Here is an 18911-nt window from a genome sequence, read left to right as displayed (position 1 = left end):
TAAAAGAAGGTAGAAAGAAGTAAATACTGTATAAAATAGAAGGAGATTTGAAGTGGTTATAAGTATTATAAATATTTTATGATAAAGTGTTGTAAAGTACTTTATTGAGTATCTCATAGACTTTGAGAGAAATCCAGTGTATCTTGAAAAAGACTGGTAGTCCTAGAAAATATTCTACTTGTTTTTAAAGGAACTGGCATTACTCAAAATATTGCTCAGGTTGGTGGAAGGTTCTTTTTCTAATGACTTGCCCTGGGGATAAGTATTAAGAATGGTTGAAAATACTTGTTTTCATTTAAATATACACAAAAACATGTTTTGAAGTTCAATAGTAATTATAGTAAATACTTGTGTAGGATTTACTGTATTTCAGGTTCCATTCTAAGATTTTAAATATATTAATTCATTTAATCCTCCCAGCAACCATTTGAGGTAGTCATTACCCCATCTTACAGATGACATAAATGAAGAACAGAGAGGTTAGTAATTTGCCCAAAGACACACAGTATCTTGTAAGTGGTATTTCCTGGAATTGAACTCAGAGACTCCATTTTATCCATAATGTCCTGCTGCTTGTCTGTTTAATATTTCTTACTGTTTTTGCTTTGTTTTTGCTGAATTCTAAAAAGCAGTGGCTTCGTTGATAGTAGTGGTTGGGGCCTGCATACATGCAGAATCATTAAATAAATCATTACTCCCACTACCCTACTTTTCAATATTTCTGAATTAATAAAGCCAACCCTGTTTCTAATATGTTTAATTTTTAAGTGAAGCATGTATGGCAAGGTAAATGAAAGTGTGTAGATTTAAGGTGCCTTGATTAATCATTTAAAGAAGGAGGAAACTTTCCTATGTTAAGATTTAGGATAAGTTAAGGGAATGTGTTTCCTTTGTAAGTTGAGAAAAAGTCTGTTCTTAACACAGGTATTTTCTTAGATGGATTAAGTATAGGAAAGAAAATACTGTGGAAAGTGATTCCCATAAAACCATTCTTTTGTGGGAACCCTTGCAAAGTCTTCTAGTGTTGTATGTACTTAGAAGACTAGATTAAGAAAGGTAACAGTCACTCAAATGCCTGAGCTCTTGAATTTAAAAAAGCTAGCCTCCCCAAAGGATTTGTTTTCTCTTCAGACTGGTTTTATTTATTCCCAGTGTAACTGTATCTAGGGAACAGTAAAGATGCCTTTTATTAAGCAACTCCAGCTCTCTGAAGAGAGTCCTTTAATGATAGGTAGTTTAAAGAGGATGTCTTTTTTAAAATATTGGTGACCTGTTAGTAACAGGCTTTTTTTTTTTTAAGTAACAGGTTCTTTATCATGTCCTTCAGTCTGTAAAATAATGTTCTGCCTCTTGGTTTTCTAGATTTATGCCTTGAAAGCTCTGGCAGAATGAAATAGGAGTGTGGCTTTGCTTCCTTGTTTGGTGGTGATGGTGATGGTGGTGGTTGAGGTGGGAGGTACCCCATGTACGTTTCTACAGTGTACCGTGTAGTCTAGAGCAGGGCATTTACATCTGGATGGTTTTTCTGGAACTCTTACCATTCTTCTGTGAATTAAGCAGAATGTTATATTCTTGTGCCATTAGTATTCCTAAACTTTTAACAAAGTTTACTTAAAGGAGCAAAGAAAGGTTAAATTCAGAGCAGATTGAGTCATAATTGGGAAAGAGCTTAAGTATTGATAACATTCATCTCTAGCACTTCTCAAAAAGATTGCATCTTTTTAGAACAGTAAAATTAAGTATGTTGTGTGACATTCAGGTAATATAGTATGTTGACAACCATTGAATGATCTAAAATGATATTATAATAAATAATATTACTCTATTACCTCTTATTTTTAGGTTTGTTCCAGTGCATTAATCCAGTGCATTGCTCTATGAAAAAGATTTTCTTTTTTGCTTCCAATTCAGCATTGGATATTTTTCCAGTAATACGTGAAATCTGTTTTTATTCAATAAATCTGGAAAAAGAGGAAAATATTTCTCTTATAACACGTATAGGTTTGCCCTATGCTTTGACTCCTCTGATTAGATATAAAATCAACAGTCTACATAGTCATGAAAAGAAAGGATTTTCTTCCAGTTTTTTGGCCTCTCTTAGCTTAGCACAGTAGATGGAAATTTCTTGTTTTCTTCTTTCTCTTGTTTCTTATTATATACATACACATACGTGTACTTTTTAAAGTGCAGTGCTAATTGGTGTTTTGAGAAAGTATTTCATTTTTAAAGAAGTCCTTGAATTGAACAGTTTTTCTATAAAATATTTTCACTGTTAACATGTCTAAATATAAACTTCTTAGTGTATTTAACCTAAAGTCTAATATTAGTCAAATTTTCATTTTAACTAGGCTTTTATTAGAGGAACTTGCCACTCTGAATTTGGTCTTTCAAGGTATCAAGTTAATTCTTTGTGTTGCCTGAACTTACTTCACACTGATTTTTACTTTTTCAGGTGAATTTGTGATAACTGCCATTTTATCTGTATTTAAAACATATTTCAGCAAAGCTAGCAGATTTGTCAATGACGTCTTTAGTCATAAGTATCAAAGCTTTACTCATATACAGTTTAACTTTTGCTCTCTTCTAAGTTCAGACTTTACTTCATTAAAATTTTTTTCTTACTATACACATGAGTTATGTTTCTCCATGCTAATTAAGAAGGTCACCTAAAAAAAAAAAAAAAAAAAAAGAGCATGAGAGGACTACCACATGATTTTTTAGTGAGGCAGGGCATCACCGCACTTCTGATACTGTGAAATGTTCTTGAAAACCCATGTTATGTTTCTGGATTCTTTTTTTTTTTTTCTTTTTCAAATTGAGCTCTAAGATTTTTCTTAGTAAGGATGTTTATTCTTATTTATGAAGAGTATGTATTTTTAAGTGTGTGTATATATATATATATATATATATATATATATATACTTTTAATTTTCCCTCTTAAAAATTTTGTGAATCTTAGTTTTTTGTCCTGATTTTCCTAGAGTAATTAAATAATAAAAATATGCAGCCAACTTTTATGTTCTAAAGGGAGGTATTCTACAGTTACCAGCTGTGCCTTTTGCACAGGCTGCCTTCTCTTGCTGTATCTCACACTGCAGACCAGTCTCCTTCCCTTAATTCAGACTCACACGTAGGCAGTAGGCTGATGCTGAGATGATTTGCCTTCTCTGAAAATTCGCTTTAATTGTCTTGTAGGGCCACAGTGAATAAGCACCCCCCTCTTTTTTTTTTTTTTTCTTTTGAGCATCTACTCTGAGCAGAGAACTGTGCTAGATACAGTTCTTTTCTTTAACTGTCATTCTCTTTCCATTATGAGAACTGAGTTACCGTCAGGGTGGCATTAGCAGAAGGAAGGTACCAAGTATTTGTATGTGTGTTGTATGCTGTACAAATTCATTTCAGTGGAAACGATCACTGTTCACCAAGAATACATGGTCTCAAAGGAAGTATACCACAAGGGCCCCAAGGTCAAAGAAGGTAAACGTGTGTAGAGCCCAGTAAAATGTTCAGAGAATATCAGTAGAGTTTCCTAAATATTATCGATGTCAGACCTGGTTCTTTTTTTTTTCTTTTTTTTTTTTTTTTACACTTAAATCAGTTCATTTTAAAGCTGCTTTTACTAAACTGCTTCGCAGAGATTTCTAACAGTTTCAGTTTTGATTATAAATTAGCTAATATTAATATGCATGCTGGGGTGTTCTTTGGAATGTCAGAGTTCTTTCTCACTTTTGATGCAATGTCAAAATTTTATTTCTCATCTTTCCTGTTGGTTTGACTCTTGTGTTTGTGCTTTCCACTTTACAGGCATGCAGTATGGTGAATATGTTAATAATCAAGCTAGCTTCGCACCAACTCCCTTGTCATCAACTTCCGATGATGAGGAAGAGGAGGAGGAGGATGAGGAAGCAGGTCTGCTTTAGCTTTACCCCAGTTCTTGAACTTTTCCTACTCAAGTTTTCTTTTTATGTCCATAGTCCTACTCGTCCTTAAACCAATGTGTCTTTGCAGATTTAGCTCAGTAGATTGATTTGGGTTACAGAAGGTGGGGGTCACTGGAGGTGTTTTGCTTGTCTGTTTTGTGTTTCCTCTTTTGGACATCGTTACCATTTTGTAAGTAACAATGCATTTTTCATGATGAATTTCTTTCAGAAGTTTATTTCCTCTCATGCCACATGCTAAAGAATGAGTCCTGACTGATGCTTTTGGCTGATGATTGCTGTAGCACCCTTTTAGGAATGTTTTATTTTCTGCTTTGCATGCCACTTTGGGATAATCAAAATGAATCATGTGGGTTTTATAAAACTGATGTAAAAATTGGAGAGCGTTTCTCTGAGGTCTTTCTTTGTGGCCCATCTTGTCATATATTTTGAAGACCCCAAAATTGTAGTTGTTTTCCTACTTCCTGAAGTAGAAGTTTACATCTTACTAGTTGAAGAAATTGTGCATGTGATGATGTGTTGCAGCCTGTTTAGTATCTTTTTCTACCTTTGATCAGTATAACTGCTGAATTTTAAGTAGTTCAGTTCCTCTGTTAATTCTAATATTTTAAGACTGAATCAGTAAGTGCTGATCTTTCAAGTTATACATGACCACGATTCTGTTATCTTTATAACTGAGTGGAAGGATTTGCTCTGTAAACAGTCTGTTTAAATAGAGCTTTCTGTTTCCTTTGCATTTTTTAAGCATTCAAATCCTTATGCATGATTTGTGGGGGCAGGGTGAAAGTAAAGGGTTCCAGAAGGATGGTATTTTTTTCTTCCCTTAAAAATCCAGATACCCATTTATCTTTGTGAATTTTTGGTAACTTTTTATTTTATATAATTTCAATCTTACAGAAGAGTGGAAGAAACAACCATATATACTTTACCAAGATAAACCGTTTTTGCCTCATCCTCTCTATGTACATTTTTTCCTGTGTCGTTTGAATGTAAGGTGGAGATACCATGAACCTTTACCTCTAAATATTTCAATGTGTATTTCCTGACTGTATTTCCTGACTTATATAGCACAAACATAATATAGTTATCAGGAAATCAGTCACTGTTACCTTAATATCTGTTACACAGTCCATAGTCAGATCTTAACAGTTGTCTCAGTAAGATCTTTTATAGCTGTTTCCATGTCCTAGGATCCAATCCAGGGTCATGTGTTGAATTTAGTTGCCATTTATTTAGACTTCTTCAACCTACAACAGTCCCTTAACCTTTCTTTACTTTTCTTGACTTTGACACTTTTGATTAAATTGAAATCACACATTTTTGGCAAGATTACCACTGAAGTAATGTGTTCTGTCAAGAGGCACATGATGTTGATTTGTTCCCATACTGATTATGTTAACTTTGATGACTTGATTAAGAGGGTGTCTGCCAGATTTCTCAACTATAAAGTTACTTCTCTTTTCCCTTGAAATCAATAAGTAGTTTATGGGGAAGTTCTTTGATACTATTATAAATATCCTGTTCTTTGTTAAACTAGCATACATTAGTTTGAACATTCTTTGAAGATTTTCTAGTTCTAACATTCCTTCTTTGTGTTCAGGTTTCACTGTGAAGAAGAGCTTTGTCTTCTCCCTTATTGATTTCTTTGGGTTTATAATGACTCATGGATTCTTGTTTTATTCAGTGGGTAATAATCCATTACTGTCATTAGTTATTCTAATAGCAATTTGTCCTCAACCTGGCCAGCGGCAGCTCCTTCAAGCTGTCTTTTAAAAATGTTCCCATGAATCTTTAAGCACTTATTTTAAGTCTGTTAAGTCCTCACTAAGATGTTCCTAGCTCATCTTGTGTTTGGGCTGCTGCAGCCTGGGATGGACCATTTGCTTCAGTCCTGTACCTGTAGTGGAGAAGGGCATTTTAGGAACCAAGATCTTACTGTATGGATGGCCCTTGCTGCTGATGGGCCACCGCTCCCAGGCCCTGGTATTCTAATTATTTAATGCCTGTGTTATTCAGATCCTACATATGTCTCAGTTTTTAATCTTATGATCCTAATTTTACACAGTTCAAAAATGTGTTACTTTGTATAATGTTGTCAGCCTAAATTTCCCCTCTTTTTGTTCTGCTGAACAATTAGGTGCATTGGTTGAAAATCCCATTTCCTTAGATGAAAAAGAAAAAAATCAGAAAATCAAAAAGGTTTAGCATTTATGGCTTTTCTTCTGTCACCTTACATTATTTAACTAAAGCTGTGGGGTTTTTTGTGTCATTTCTTCTAGATTCAAACCCTGATTTTGTCACTTACTAACTTTGTGACCTTAGACAAGTTTCTTAAACTCATTGAGTCTCAATTTACTCATCTTGTCAGTGGAGAATAATAGTAACAATTACACATAGTTGTTTTGAGGATTGAAGGTGTTATCTGTCAAGAGCTTAGAACAGTGTCTGGCAAATGCTGAAATCTCTCTAAAAATTAGTTGTCATTAACAACATTGAGCACATGTTCTTATCTCAGTTTATTCTTCCCTACATCCTGCATCCTACATTCTCTACATCCTGCAATGTAGAGATAATTGGCTCCATTTTGCGGATGAGTTGATTGAGATCTGAACAAAGCATTAGCCTCAAACTAGGTCTCTCTGTCTGCAGAGAGGTGTGAACAGTGTAGTCTTCATCTCCTCGCGAGAACATGAAGCCCTGAAGTAGAGGGGACTAAAGAGCACGTGGCAGTGGTCACCATGGTGTTACTCAAGTATTGTCTTCCTCCTCTGCCTTTTTATCATGCAGCAAAATAATAAAGGATTCCCTTGTGGCTCAGCTGGTAAAGAATCCGCCTGCCATGCAGGAGACCTGGGTTCGATCCCTGATTGGGAAGATCCCCTGGAGAAGGGAAAGGCTACCCACTCCAGTATTCGGGCCTGGAGAATTCCATGGACTCTATAATCTGTGGGGGTCGCAGAGTCAGACACGGTTGAGCGACTTTCACTATTCACACTAAAATAAAATAAGACTGTACTATGAAAATTTTTCCTAGGATCCTGGTGTTATCTCCTTATGGTTTGTAAATAAATATCCTGTTTTTGTTGGTTGCAAATTAAAGGGACATTCTGAGTGAGGGAGAAGAAAAAACAGAAAGGAAATTTAGCTTTAAAATGGTTTTTTAAAAGTCCTGGTCAGTTACAGTGTTTTTTTCATATGTAAAATGGTGAAAGAGAGTGCCTTGAATTGGTGTGGAGGTTACATATAAGTAGCTCTATGAAGTAGAGAATTTGGAGTGCTCTATTTGTTAAGCATTTCAATGGTTTTTTTTCCCCTGTAATCATTAGATTCTTGTGTGTTTAGTTCTTGTGAAGTTATGCTCCAATTTCGGAAAAATTTGTTAAGCAGTAGTAAAATATCAATTAGCAGGAAATCATAATATTAATATTATTTATGCTGTGCTGTGTGTGCTTGGTCAGTCAGTCATGTCTGACTCTTTGCGACCCCATGGACAGTAGCCCACCAGGCCCCTCTGTCCATGGAGATTCTCCAGGCAAGAATACAGGAGGGGTTGCCATGTCCTCCTCCAGGGGATCTTCCCAGCCCAGGGATCCAGCCAGGTCTCCCGCATTGGAGGCAGATTCTTTACTGTCTGAGCCATCAGGGAAGCCCATATATATTCTTTTATTTTTATTTTTATTTATTTATTTATTTATTTTAATATATTCTTCATAGTTACAGTTAAAGTGACTCTCCACTTACTTTAGCTTTTCATTTATTAACGCTTGCAGTTTGCTCGACAGTGTGTCTATCTAGGAGTCACGTACAGGGATATTTCTTTAAAGCTTTCATTTTTTTTTTTTTAAGCTTTCAGATTTAAAAGAAAATTTTGATTTCAGTTCTGATTTTACATTAAACCATCTAATTATATCTTTAAAATTACGTGCTACAAGTAGGTTTCCTTTTTCAAGTTTCCTTATTAAATGCATACTTGGAAACTGAAATAGAATTTTGTACTGGAGACAATCTTATGTTTTGTTGGAAGCTTGTGAAAGTTCAGAATTGTTAGAGAATAAACTTAAATTTAAAGAAAGCAGAGAGCAAGCTACTCATAATGGTTATATCTTAAATTCTTCACTAAGTTTATTCAGTTACAGATATTTTGTCCTTCAGTTGTTAGTGCTAGAGTGGGCCTTTCGTGGACAAATACCATCACACCTGTACTGGTAAGGAATACTAACTTGAAAATGGGAGTGAAAGGTAATCAGTGAAATAAAATTGAGAAGTGAGATAAAGTGAAAGAGGGGAGTAAAAAGCTAAAGACCAGTGCCAGCCCTAGTGCCTGGAAGACACTATTGTCTAACATTCTGTCACCTGCTCCCCACACACCCAGTTGCCTTTCCTCTAGGGAATTTTCAGGTTGGGAAGAGGCCGGAGGACAAGAGGAAGTTCTCTCCCATAATGTGACAGCATGATGCTATATTTTGTAAATAATGTTAGAAGAAAAAACTTTTTTTTTTTAAATGAGTTTTAAGGTGCTAGTCAGTTTTTACTTGACTTTCACACAGACTAATAGTAATTATTCAGTGCCAGGCACTCCCTCAGAGAAAATATGTTTTTGGTTGACTTGGTTATTTTAAAAGGTAGTGCTGTATTTTGACATAGAACAAGTTAAGTCAACTCTTATAAAGAACAGGACAGTATTGGCCTTATTTCTAACTTCCAAAGAAAATTCCTTTTTTTTTTTCAGTAGTTCAAGTGTATCATGCATTATTACTAACTATAATCATTATGTGCTATACATTAGATTCCCAGGTCCCTAGAACTTTTATAACTGGAAGATTTTCTTCTTTGATCAACATCTTCCCTTTTCCTCCACCACCCTAACACCCATTGCCAAAGAAAATCCCTAAAAGGGTTCGATCTGACTTTCTGTCTTTTTAATAATTTTATTTATTTTTGGCTGTGCTGGGTCTTCATTGCTGCACAGGCGTTTTCTCTAGTTGCAGAGGGGGGGCTACTCTCCAGTTGCAGTGCACAGGCTTATCGCGGTGGCTCCTTCTGTGGATCACAGGCTCGGTAGTGGCCACTCGTGAGCTCTAGAGCATGGGCTCAGTAGTTGTGGCACGTGGGCTTAGTTGTTCTTCAGCATGTGGGGTCTTCCCAGACCAGGGATTGAACCCATCTCTCTTGCATTGGCAGGCAGATTCTTTCACCACTGAGGGAAGCCCCAATCTATCTTGCTCTCTAACTGATGTACTACTATTTGGTTAATTTAAAAAGTAAGTATCTTCCAACTAAATTCAGTACATATTTAGTATATTTTTTAAATTTTAGAAATTGAGCACATGTACTGGGTCTGTGAAGGATGTAAAAAGATATCAGTGCCATTAAGAACAATATTAGTTTGAGGGTCTTCAGTATTCATTGAAAACAAAATATTGTCATGTGTTTGCAGGTGGCACCTGTTACCTGAGCATTGAGTTTGCAAGTATCTGTATATATGATTGCTGTCACTGGAAACTCCAACTTTCTGTACAGTGAGAGAGGGCAGAATATTAAAGCCATAACAAAAGGAGATTTGGTACCAGTGTCCAGAGTTACAATTTAAAGGGCACATTCAAGTAGAAATAGTGATAGGATGGTAATTGGATATCTAGGCTAGCCCCAAAACTAATTAACTGAAATACTAAAGATTTGCAAATGCTTATTTTTTCCAGCTTGTCATAAATATATGATATTTAATCAATAATATGGATTATGAGTTTTGTAAATGCCTATGAAATAACTGGGATAATCTGTCAGTTCAGTTGACAGTCATGTCTGACTCTTTGCGTCCCCATGGACTGCAGCATGCAAGGCTTCCCTGTCCATCACCCACTCCCGGAGCTTGCTCAAACTCAGGTCCATCGAGTTGGTGATGCCATCCAACCATGTCATCTTCTGTCATCCCTATCTACTCTTGCCTTCAGCCTTTCCCAGCATCAGGGTCTTTTCTAAGGAGTCAGATCTTCACATCAGGTGGCCAGGGTATTGGAGTTTCAGCTTCAGCATCAGTCCTTCCAGTGAATATTCTGGACTGATTTCCTTTAGGATTGACTGGTTTGATCTTCTTGCAGTCCAAGGGACTCTCAAGAGTCTTCTCTAAAACCACAGGTCAAAAGCATCAATTCTTCAGTGCTCAGTTTTCTTTATAGTCCAACTCACATCCATGCATGACTACTGGAGAAACCATAGCTTTGACTAGATGGACCTTTGTTAGCAAAGTAATGTCTGCTTTCTTAGGTTGTCTAGGTTGGTCATAGCTTTTCTTCCAAGGAGCAAGCGTCTTTTAATTTCATGTCTGCAGTCGCCATCTGCAGTGATTTCAGAGCCCAAAAAAATAAAGTCTGTCACTGTTTCCATTGTTTCCCCATCTATTTGCCATGAATTGATGGGACCAGATGCCATGATCTTAGTTTTCTGAATGTTGAGTTTTAAGCCAACTTTCTGACTCTCCTCTTTCACTTTCATTAAGAGGCTCTTTATTTCTTTGCTTTCTGTCATAAGGGTGGTGTCATCCGCATATCTGAGATTATTGATATTTCTCCCGGCAATCTTGATTCCAGCTTGTGCTTCATCCAGCCTGGCATTTCGCATAATGTACCCTGCATATAAGTTAAATAAGCAGGGTGACAATACATAGCCTTAACGGACTTCTTTCCTGATTTGGAACCAATCTGTTGTTCCATGTCCAGTTCTAATTGTTGCTTCCTGACCTGCATACAGATTTCTCAGGAGGCAGGTAAGGTGGTCTGGTATTCTCATCTCTTTAAGAATATTCCACAGTTTGTTGTCATGCACACAGTCAAAGGCTTTGGTGTAGTCAATAAAGCAGAAGTAGATGTTTTTCTGGAACTCGTTGCTTTTTTGATGATCCAATGGATGTTGGCAATTTGATCTCTGGTTCCTCTGCCTTTTCTAAATCCAGCTTGAACATCTGGAAGTTTTCAGTTCATGTACTATGGAAGCCTGGCTTGGAGAATTTTGAGTATTAACTTTGCTAGCGTGTGAAATTAGTGAAATTGTGTGGTAATTTGAACATTCTTTGGCATTGCCTTTCTTTGGGACTGGAATGAAAACTGACCTTTTCCAGTCCTGTGGCCACTGCTGAGTTTTCCAAATTTGCTGGCATATTGAGTGCAGCACTTTCACAGCATCATCTTTTAGGATTTGAAATAGCTCAACTGAAATTCAGTCACTTCCACTAGCTTTATTTATAGTGATGCTTCCCAAGGACCACTTGACTTCTCATTCTGCGATGTCTGACTCTAGGTGGGTGATCACACCGTCATGGTTATCTGGGTCATGAAGATCTTTTTGTATAGTTACTCTGTATTTTTGCCACCTCTTCTTAATATCTTCTTCTGTTAGGTTGATACCATTTCTGTCCTTCATTGTGCCCATTTTTGCATGAAATGTTCCCTTGGTGTCTCTAATTTTCTTGAGGAGATCTCTAGTCTTTCCCATTCTGTTGCTTTCCTCTATTTCTTTTCATTGATCACTGAGAAGGCTTTCTTATCTCTCCTTGCTATTCTTTGGAACTCTGCATACAAATGGGTGTATCTTTCCTTTTCTCCTTTGCCTTTAGCTTCTCTTCTTTTCTCAGCTAATTTGCAAGGCCTCACCAGACAATCATTTTGCCTTTTTGAATTTCATTTTCTTTGGGATGGTCTTGATCACTGACTCCTGTACAATGTCACAAGCCTCTGCCCAAAGTTCTTCAGGGACTCTATCAGATCTAATCTTTAGAATCTATTTGTCACTTCCACTGCATAAGGGATTTGATTTAGGTCATACCTGAATTTGGTCTAGTGGTTTTCCCTACTTTCTTCAATTTAAGTCTGAATTTGGCAATAAGGAGTTCATGATTTGAGCCCTAGTCAGCTCCTGTTCTTGTTTTTGCTGACTGTATAGAGCTTCTCCATCTTCGGCTGCAAAGAATATAGCCAAGTCTGATTTTGGTCTTGACTGAACTAGGATAATAAAAACCAGTTATTTTATTATTTCTCTGAAAAATGTTTTGAGTTCTGAACAACCAATTTGTAAACAGATTAACAACGCTCCACATGTGAGCTTGATTGAAAACCCAAGAAACTCACAGTTTGATTTGGAATATAGAATGAAATTATAGTCAGTCCTTTGTTAATTGTGGTGCTTTATAGGAATACATAGGAGAATCTAGAACCAGACGTAGGGTGGAGATGACCTGGAGGGTTCCGAAGGGCAGAAAGGGGAACCTGAACTCAATCTGAAAGAACTTGGAATTGAGCAGGTGAGGGACCTCTGGAGAGGCAGAGACACTTTTTTGAAACAAATCAAGAAGAAGCATGAGAGAGAGTGGCATATTTGGGGAACTTTAGCGAGTTTGGACCTATTGTTTGCAGAGGGCAAGTGGTAAGATTTGAATGAAGGTGAGTAGGCTAGATAAGATCTTTAAGAACCTCACATTTCCTAGTAAGGAGTTTGGGTTTATCTTTAAGGTAGTGAGAGGTCACTGAAGGAGTTTACCTCGGAAAATAACATAACCAAACTTGTATTTTAGAAATGCAAATTGATTTTGCATTAACAGAAGAAATTGATTAGCACTAGCGGCTTTTGAAATAAGGAATAAGCTAGTGAGAAATAAGACTAAGGTAGCAGAAAATTGGAGGAGGGAAGCAGAGTGTTCCTGAAAGAACAATTTTTACAAATCAAAAGAAACTTGGTTAGCAGTGATAAATGTTAAGTTTGGTCAAAGCTTGAGAATAAATGCTTGGCTTTATCAATCAGGAGGTTCTGTCTTGTTCTTTCTTTTCCTCTCTTTTGTAGCGGTTTTAGGATAGGAAGAGGGAAGAGAAAAGATGAAGAATGTTTTCTCAGTCTTTGGCTAGTAACTATTTAGTTTATATTTGTTATATCTCTTTAATCTTAACATTACCCCTGTGGAGTTATAAAATCTGTTGTTACAAATAGTAAATCACTCAGAAATGTTAGGAGTCTTGTCCATTTTCTCTTGGGCTTCACTTATAGCTCAGTTGGTAAAGAATCTGCCCACAGTTCAGGAGACCTGGGTTTGACTCCCAGGTTGGGAAGATCCCCTGGAGAAGGAAATGGCAGCCCACTACAGTATTCCTGCCTAGAGAATCCCGTGAACAGAAGAGCCTGGCAGGCTGCGGTCCATGGGGTCTCAAGAGCTGGACACAACTTAGCAACTCAGCCACCACCACCCATTTTCTCTCAACTGCTAAGTGGCAGAGATGGAATTTGGCTTACACTTTTTCCGTGTTTTATACATGTTATGAGGAAATGCAATTTCAAATTGCCTCATTAATTTCAAGTTGAAAAATATTAATAAGTGCAGTTGACTTTTTTGACCCAAGGAGAGAAAATGGCCCAAGTCTCTTTTAGAAGGCTGTAGTGTACCGTGGTTTGTTTTCCCCCAGCATCACAGATTCTGAGCTGTTTACTTGACCTTACTTCTGACTCAGCTCCCGCTCTTTTCCAGCTTCTTGTCTTCTCTCAGCGCGTGACATAGAGCCAGTAAAGGAACAAGGAAAAATGTGCCCTGAGTGTTACATCCATTTGATCTCAGAATATTTCTTATCAGTAGCTGTAGTGTAAAGTGACTGAGGCAGACTGGACCTAACGTTTAAGAGTGGCAACAAGTGCCAGAGCTTCTCATTCAGCTAAAAGTAGTTTGGATGCAGAAAGCAGTCTTTTCCTTGGTATCATGGTTGCAAATACCAACAGAGTAGCACAGCTGCCTCTGTGCGCCGTGGTGTGATGTGGTGTGATGGGGCAGTGTGCTGCGATCGCTCAGCCAGCACAGGGAGGATCATAGTAGAGCTTGGAAAGCGCAGGGATTGGTCCCAGCCCCACTTCTCCTTAGTGGCCATAAGCTTGCTTTCTGTGTCTCTGAGTCTGTTTGTATTTCATATGTAAATTCATGTGTATTATTTTTTAGATTCTCTCTATAAGTGATATCATACAGTGTTTGTCTGTCTGACTTCACCAACTACAGTTTTCTCTAGGTCCATCCATGTTGTTGGAAATGGTGATATTTTATTCTGTTTTTAATGGCTGCACAGTACTCTGTTACATATATTTATATATCACACCTCCTTAAGCCAGTTGTCTGTTCATGGGCACTTGGGTTGTTTGCATGTCTTGGCTGTTGTAAATAGTACTGCTGTGAATATTGGGGTGCAGGTATCTTTTCACATTAGAGTTTTTGTTTTTCTCTGGGTATATATCCCCAGCAGTAGGATCGCTGGAACATGTGATAGCTTTGTTAGTACTTTTTTAAGGAACCCCCATACTGGTTTCCATAGTGGTTGTACCAGTTTACATTCCCATCAACAGCGAATGAAGGTTCTCTTCTCCACACCCTTCGCAGCATTTCTTATTTGTAGAGTTTTTGATGATGGCCAGTCTGATCAGTGTGAGGTGACACCTCGTTGTAGTTTTGATTGGCATTTTTCTAATTAGTAATGTTGAGCATCTTTTCATGTGCTTATTGGCCATTTGTTTATCTTTTTTTTGTAATAAATGTCTGTTTAGATCCTTTGTTCATTTTAATTTGATTATTTGTCTTTTTATTGTTGAGTCATACAAGTTCTGTAAATATTTTGGATATTAGCGAAAGTCGCTCAGTTGTCTCACTCTGTGACACCATGGACTGTAGCCTGCCTTGTTTCTCTGTCCGTGGACTCCTCCAGGCCAGGATACTAGAGTGGTTAGCAGTTTCCTTCTCCAGGGGATCTTCCCAACCCAGGTCTCCTGTGTTGCACGGTGGATTCTTTACCATCTGAGCCACCAGGGAAACTCAAGAATACTGGAGTGGGTAGCCTATTCCTTTTCCAGGGGATCTTCCTGACCCAGGAATTGAACTGGGGTCTCCTGCTTTGCAGGAAGATTCTTTACCACCTGAGCCACCAGGGAAGCCCAAGTTTGGATATTAGACCTTTATTAATTAGATATATGATTTGATATTCTCTCATTCTGGGGTTATCTCTTAACTTTCTTGATAATATTTGTGGAACACAAGTTTTTAACTTGATGAAGTCCATTATATCTATTTTCTTTCCTTTGTTGCTTGTGCCTTTGATGTCATATCTAAAAATCTATTGCTTAATCCAAGGTCGTGAAGATTTACTCCCATATTTTAAGAGTTTTAGCAGTTAGGTCTATGATAATTAATTTTAGCATAAGGTGTAAGAAGGGGATCTAACTTCAGTCTTCATTTTTTCATATCCTCCTCCTCTCAGCCCTTGGCAACCACCAATCTACTTTCTACTTCTGTAGATTTACCTATTCTGGGTATTTCATATAAATCATACATGTGACCTTTTGTGTCTGCCTTCTTTTACTTAACATGTTTTCAAGGGTCATTCATATTGTAGCCTGTATCAGTACTTAATTCCTTCCTATTGCTGAATAATATCCCATTGTATAGATATACTACATTTAGTCCATTTTGTTTATCCATCCATCTCCTGGTGAATATTTGGGTTTTGGTATATTGTTTTTTAATCCTGTTACTTCAAGACTTTTGACCTTATATATCAGCATGCTTCTTTAGATACAAATTCACAAATACAAGGAACAAAAAGGAAGCGCCCATACTTCTCACTCTTAATTAAGAGTAATGACAAAAATATGCAACAGTTTTCTATTTATCACCAAGAAAGTACTTTGTATTAGTGTCTTTTGCCTGTTATTTATTTTATAGCCTTCATGTTTTGTAAGTTGCTTAATATCCACTGCCTCATTTAAGCATCACAAGAACATTAAAAAGCACATATAGGGCATTTAAAAAATTGTTCTTGTTTTCCAAGAGAGAGTATTATTGATGATTGTCACTTACCCAAAGTTGTGTAGCACTTAAGTTGCAGAGTCTAATGTAACTATAATCTTTTGCCTCTAAACCATGTTCTTTACTAATAACAGAATGTTCCTACACAAAGAATTGTAGCTATTATGCCCTGAGTCAGTACACTGAATTCTTGTAGTTAACCTAAATTATTCAATGAAAGATACTGTGCATACTTATTCTTTTTATATCACAATTGAAAATTAACCTAAAATATAGTTTTAACCCCAGTTATAATATTGGTATTAAGAGCTAGGAATCATCTCTGTAACTCAGAATTTTGTCTTCTGGTGAAAAAAGCCAACGCAGGAGAGGGGCCATGTGCATTTTCAGTTTTATTCAGTAGTATATACTTTAGTGCATCTACCTAGGTTAACTGTAGGCTTTCAATAAAGTATTTGTTGAGTGAATAAATGAGAGGATTTATATTGTATTCTACTATCTGTGTGATATTACTAAATTTTATCATAAATTGCCACTGAACATTCCAATTAATCTTACAAGTTTTGAAATGAACACAGTAATAAAAGTTTTTATAGTCTAACACATATTTAATAGAGTACCACTTATTTTTGTTCTTATTAAAATAGCAGATATCATTTAATCTTTATTCAACAAATGAATAAGCCAAGACATAGAAAAGCTTAGTAACATGCTAGGTGGCAACCTAAGCCAGAGATTCCTCTTATGTAGGTTTCATACAGCTATGCTGAGTTATAAAAGTCATTAAAATTTAATTATCTTAAAATAGCCTGATACTGATAAAAGATATTTAATAGCTTGTGATTTGGTAGAGCCTGTCTTTGAGGTGTGATTATATTAACATTTCTATCATTCTAAATTGATATTTGTGTTTTACTACTTCTAAATTATATCGTTAAGATGCCTTCATGTGTGTCTGATTAAATTTTATTCTACTCATATTCTTCCGTATTCTTCCCACTTTCATCCCCTGTTCTTATCAGAAATTTATATATGGCTTTTTAAATGTCATTAAACATCAGCTCTCTCATGTTTTTAGGATCAGGAATTTTCCTAGATCAGCAAAACATCTTTTTTCAAAATTGCCAAAGGCTGCTTTAAGACACATGGTCATTTTAAACTTAGCAGATATTTTGATTCTTCTTTTAGGTGTCGACAGCTCTTCTACGACAAGCAGTGCTTCTCCAGTGCCCAACAGTTACGATGCTCTGGAAGGAGGCAGCTACCCAGGTATTTGTTCTGTGCATAGTCGAAGTTTATTTGAAAAGTCACTGACCATCAATTACTTTCAAACATGAACACTTTACTATATTTTTAACAGAGACAGGAAACATTTTCCTGTTATTTTCAGCCTTAATTTCTTGGTGTAATTGTCATGTAACAACTATGGTTGCTGTCTCTGGGAGGCCTAAGGAAATTTAGTATTTGATTTTTGTTACCATGCTCTTTATCCTTTTCCTCTTTTTAGAAGACTTAATACTGAATAATTTTTCTCTTCTTTCCCGTCTTTTTTAAATTTATATTTCTGTTCTCATGCTTAGGTCCTTGAATTTCTTCCAAATAGCCTCTGAGTATAAATAGTCTTTGATACTTTACCCCCCCTATGGCTCCTGCCTGCCTCCACCAGTCAACAGATTAGCCAATTTGGGGGGAGGTTTTGGAGGCATTACTTTTAACCATATCTGGAAATAACTTTGGTCATCATGTAGGAGCAGGAGTGGTGGATAGTGTTAAAAAATCTACAAATTTGACTTCTATAATGGATAGGTGTTTCATTCTAGCATCTTATACTGTTATTTTCCTTTCTTGCCTGTCTCCTAACCCCAACAGCCTGACAACCACACCTGATCTTCTGCCTTTTCTTTTTAATTATTCCAAACTTTAGGACTAACAAAACAACTTTTTGTGCTCTTCTCTTTCTTATCACATTGGTAATTATCCAGGATGAAGCTTAATTGTTGGAATGTGCTGGGCTTCACACACTGTCTTGCTATCACTGTCGTATGAATCAGTAGAAAACTTCAATCTTCTCAGCTTAATATAGAGTTCCCTTTTAATATTTCAAGGATACTTAAATGAGCTACTCAGTCTTTTGTGGTTAAGGATTTTTTTGCCCTAGGGATCTGTGGATCTGTGTGTGTGTGTATGGGTGAGAAGTTATGGACCATTCCAAAAGCAATCCCCATTATCAGAATATTCTAGAAGAGTCACTAAAAGATGAAACTATAACTATACTATTTCATGAGCATCAGGTTAACCCGAAGTAAAACATCCAATGTAGTGGAGTTAAAACGTGGTGGCCTTGGAGTTAGACCTTGTTGTGTTTGTCTGTATTCATTTAATCACCAGATCTTACTCTTGTTATGGACTATGCCTTGACAGTAAGTGAATGACCCTGGGCAAGTTTTCTATCTATTTGTACTACACCAAAATTAAGGAAAGATGAGAATCTGTCAGAGTAAGATTAAATGAAGTAAGTCTGTATGTCAGATATTAGATAGATCTTAGGGACTGTAGAGATGTATGAAATATTGTCCCTTTCCTAAATAAGAGGAAAAGCTTTGGACCCTCATATTTAGGACTCCAGTTCTTCATTTCTTAAGCTGATGACTCTTGCTATGTTAAGACACCTTTCTATTAATACTTCTGTTCCCATCACCGTCAGGAGAGACAAGCAGGAAATCTGAGGAAATGACATGATGTTGATGCTTTTGTCCTTTTAAGAATGTCCAGGAAGGTCTCTTCAAAAATGTGAGCTAATAGAGTCAGTAGAAGGATGGGATTCCTCGATAAACTTTGAAAAAATGAATTTATTAAAGTCAGATGCTTTTAAGAATTTTTTTGCAGAATATGATTGCTAGTGAAGAATGTAATTTTTATATGAAAAATAGACTAAAATGCATATATTTTATTTTTTAAAAACCTTTTTATTTAGTTTTGGAGTATAGCTGCTTAGCAGTGTTGTGGTAGTTTCAGGTGGACAGGGAGGGGACTCAGCCATACGTATACATGTACCCATTCTCCCCCTAACTCCCGTCTTGCCCAGGCTGTCACAGAACGTCAAACAGAGTTCTATGTGCTGTTCAGGAGGTCTTTTTAAATACAGCAGTGTAAAATAC

At 36.6% G+C, this 18911-nt stretch overlaps 1 protein-coding gene across 5 annotated transcripts in view; it reads left to right on the top strand.

Moving 5' to 3' along the window:
* SEC24B (SEC24 homolog B, COPII coat complex component) overlaps positions 1-18911 on the top strand; it is an 80156-nt gene that overhangs the window by 31475 nt on the left and 29770 nt on the right. For 3 of the 5 annotated variants that reach the window (XM_061164225.1, XM_061164224.1, XM_061164228.1), the window contains 2 exons: positions 3805-3909; positions 16942-17022. In XM_061164225.1, coding sequence (XP_061020208.1) covers positions 3805-3909; positions 16942-17022 — 186 coding nt within the window. The remainder of the gene's footprint in view (positions 1-3804; positions 3910-16941; positions 17023-18911) is intronic. The other 2 variants (XM_061164227.1, XM_061164226.1) reach the window with 1 other exon arrangement.

This window comes from Dama dama, chromosome 17 (genome assembly GCF_033118175.1).
Source record: "Dama dama isolate Ldn47 chromosome 17, ASM3311817v1, whole genome shotgun sequence".
Taxonomy (NCBI): domain Eukaryota; kingdom Metazoa; phylum Chordata; class Mammalia; order Artiodactyla; family Cervidae; genus Dama; species Dama dama.
Note: the sequence above shows the minus strand (reverse complement) of the source record. Positions and strands in the feature narration are given on the sequence as shown.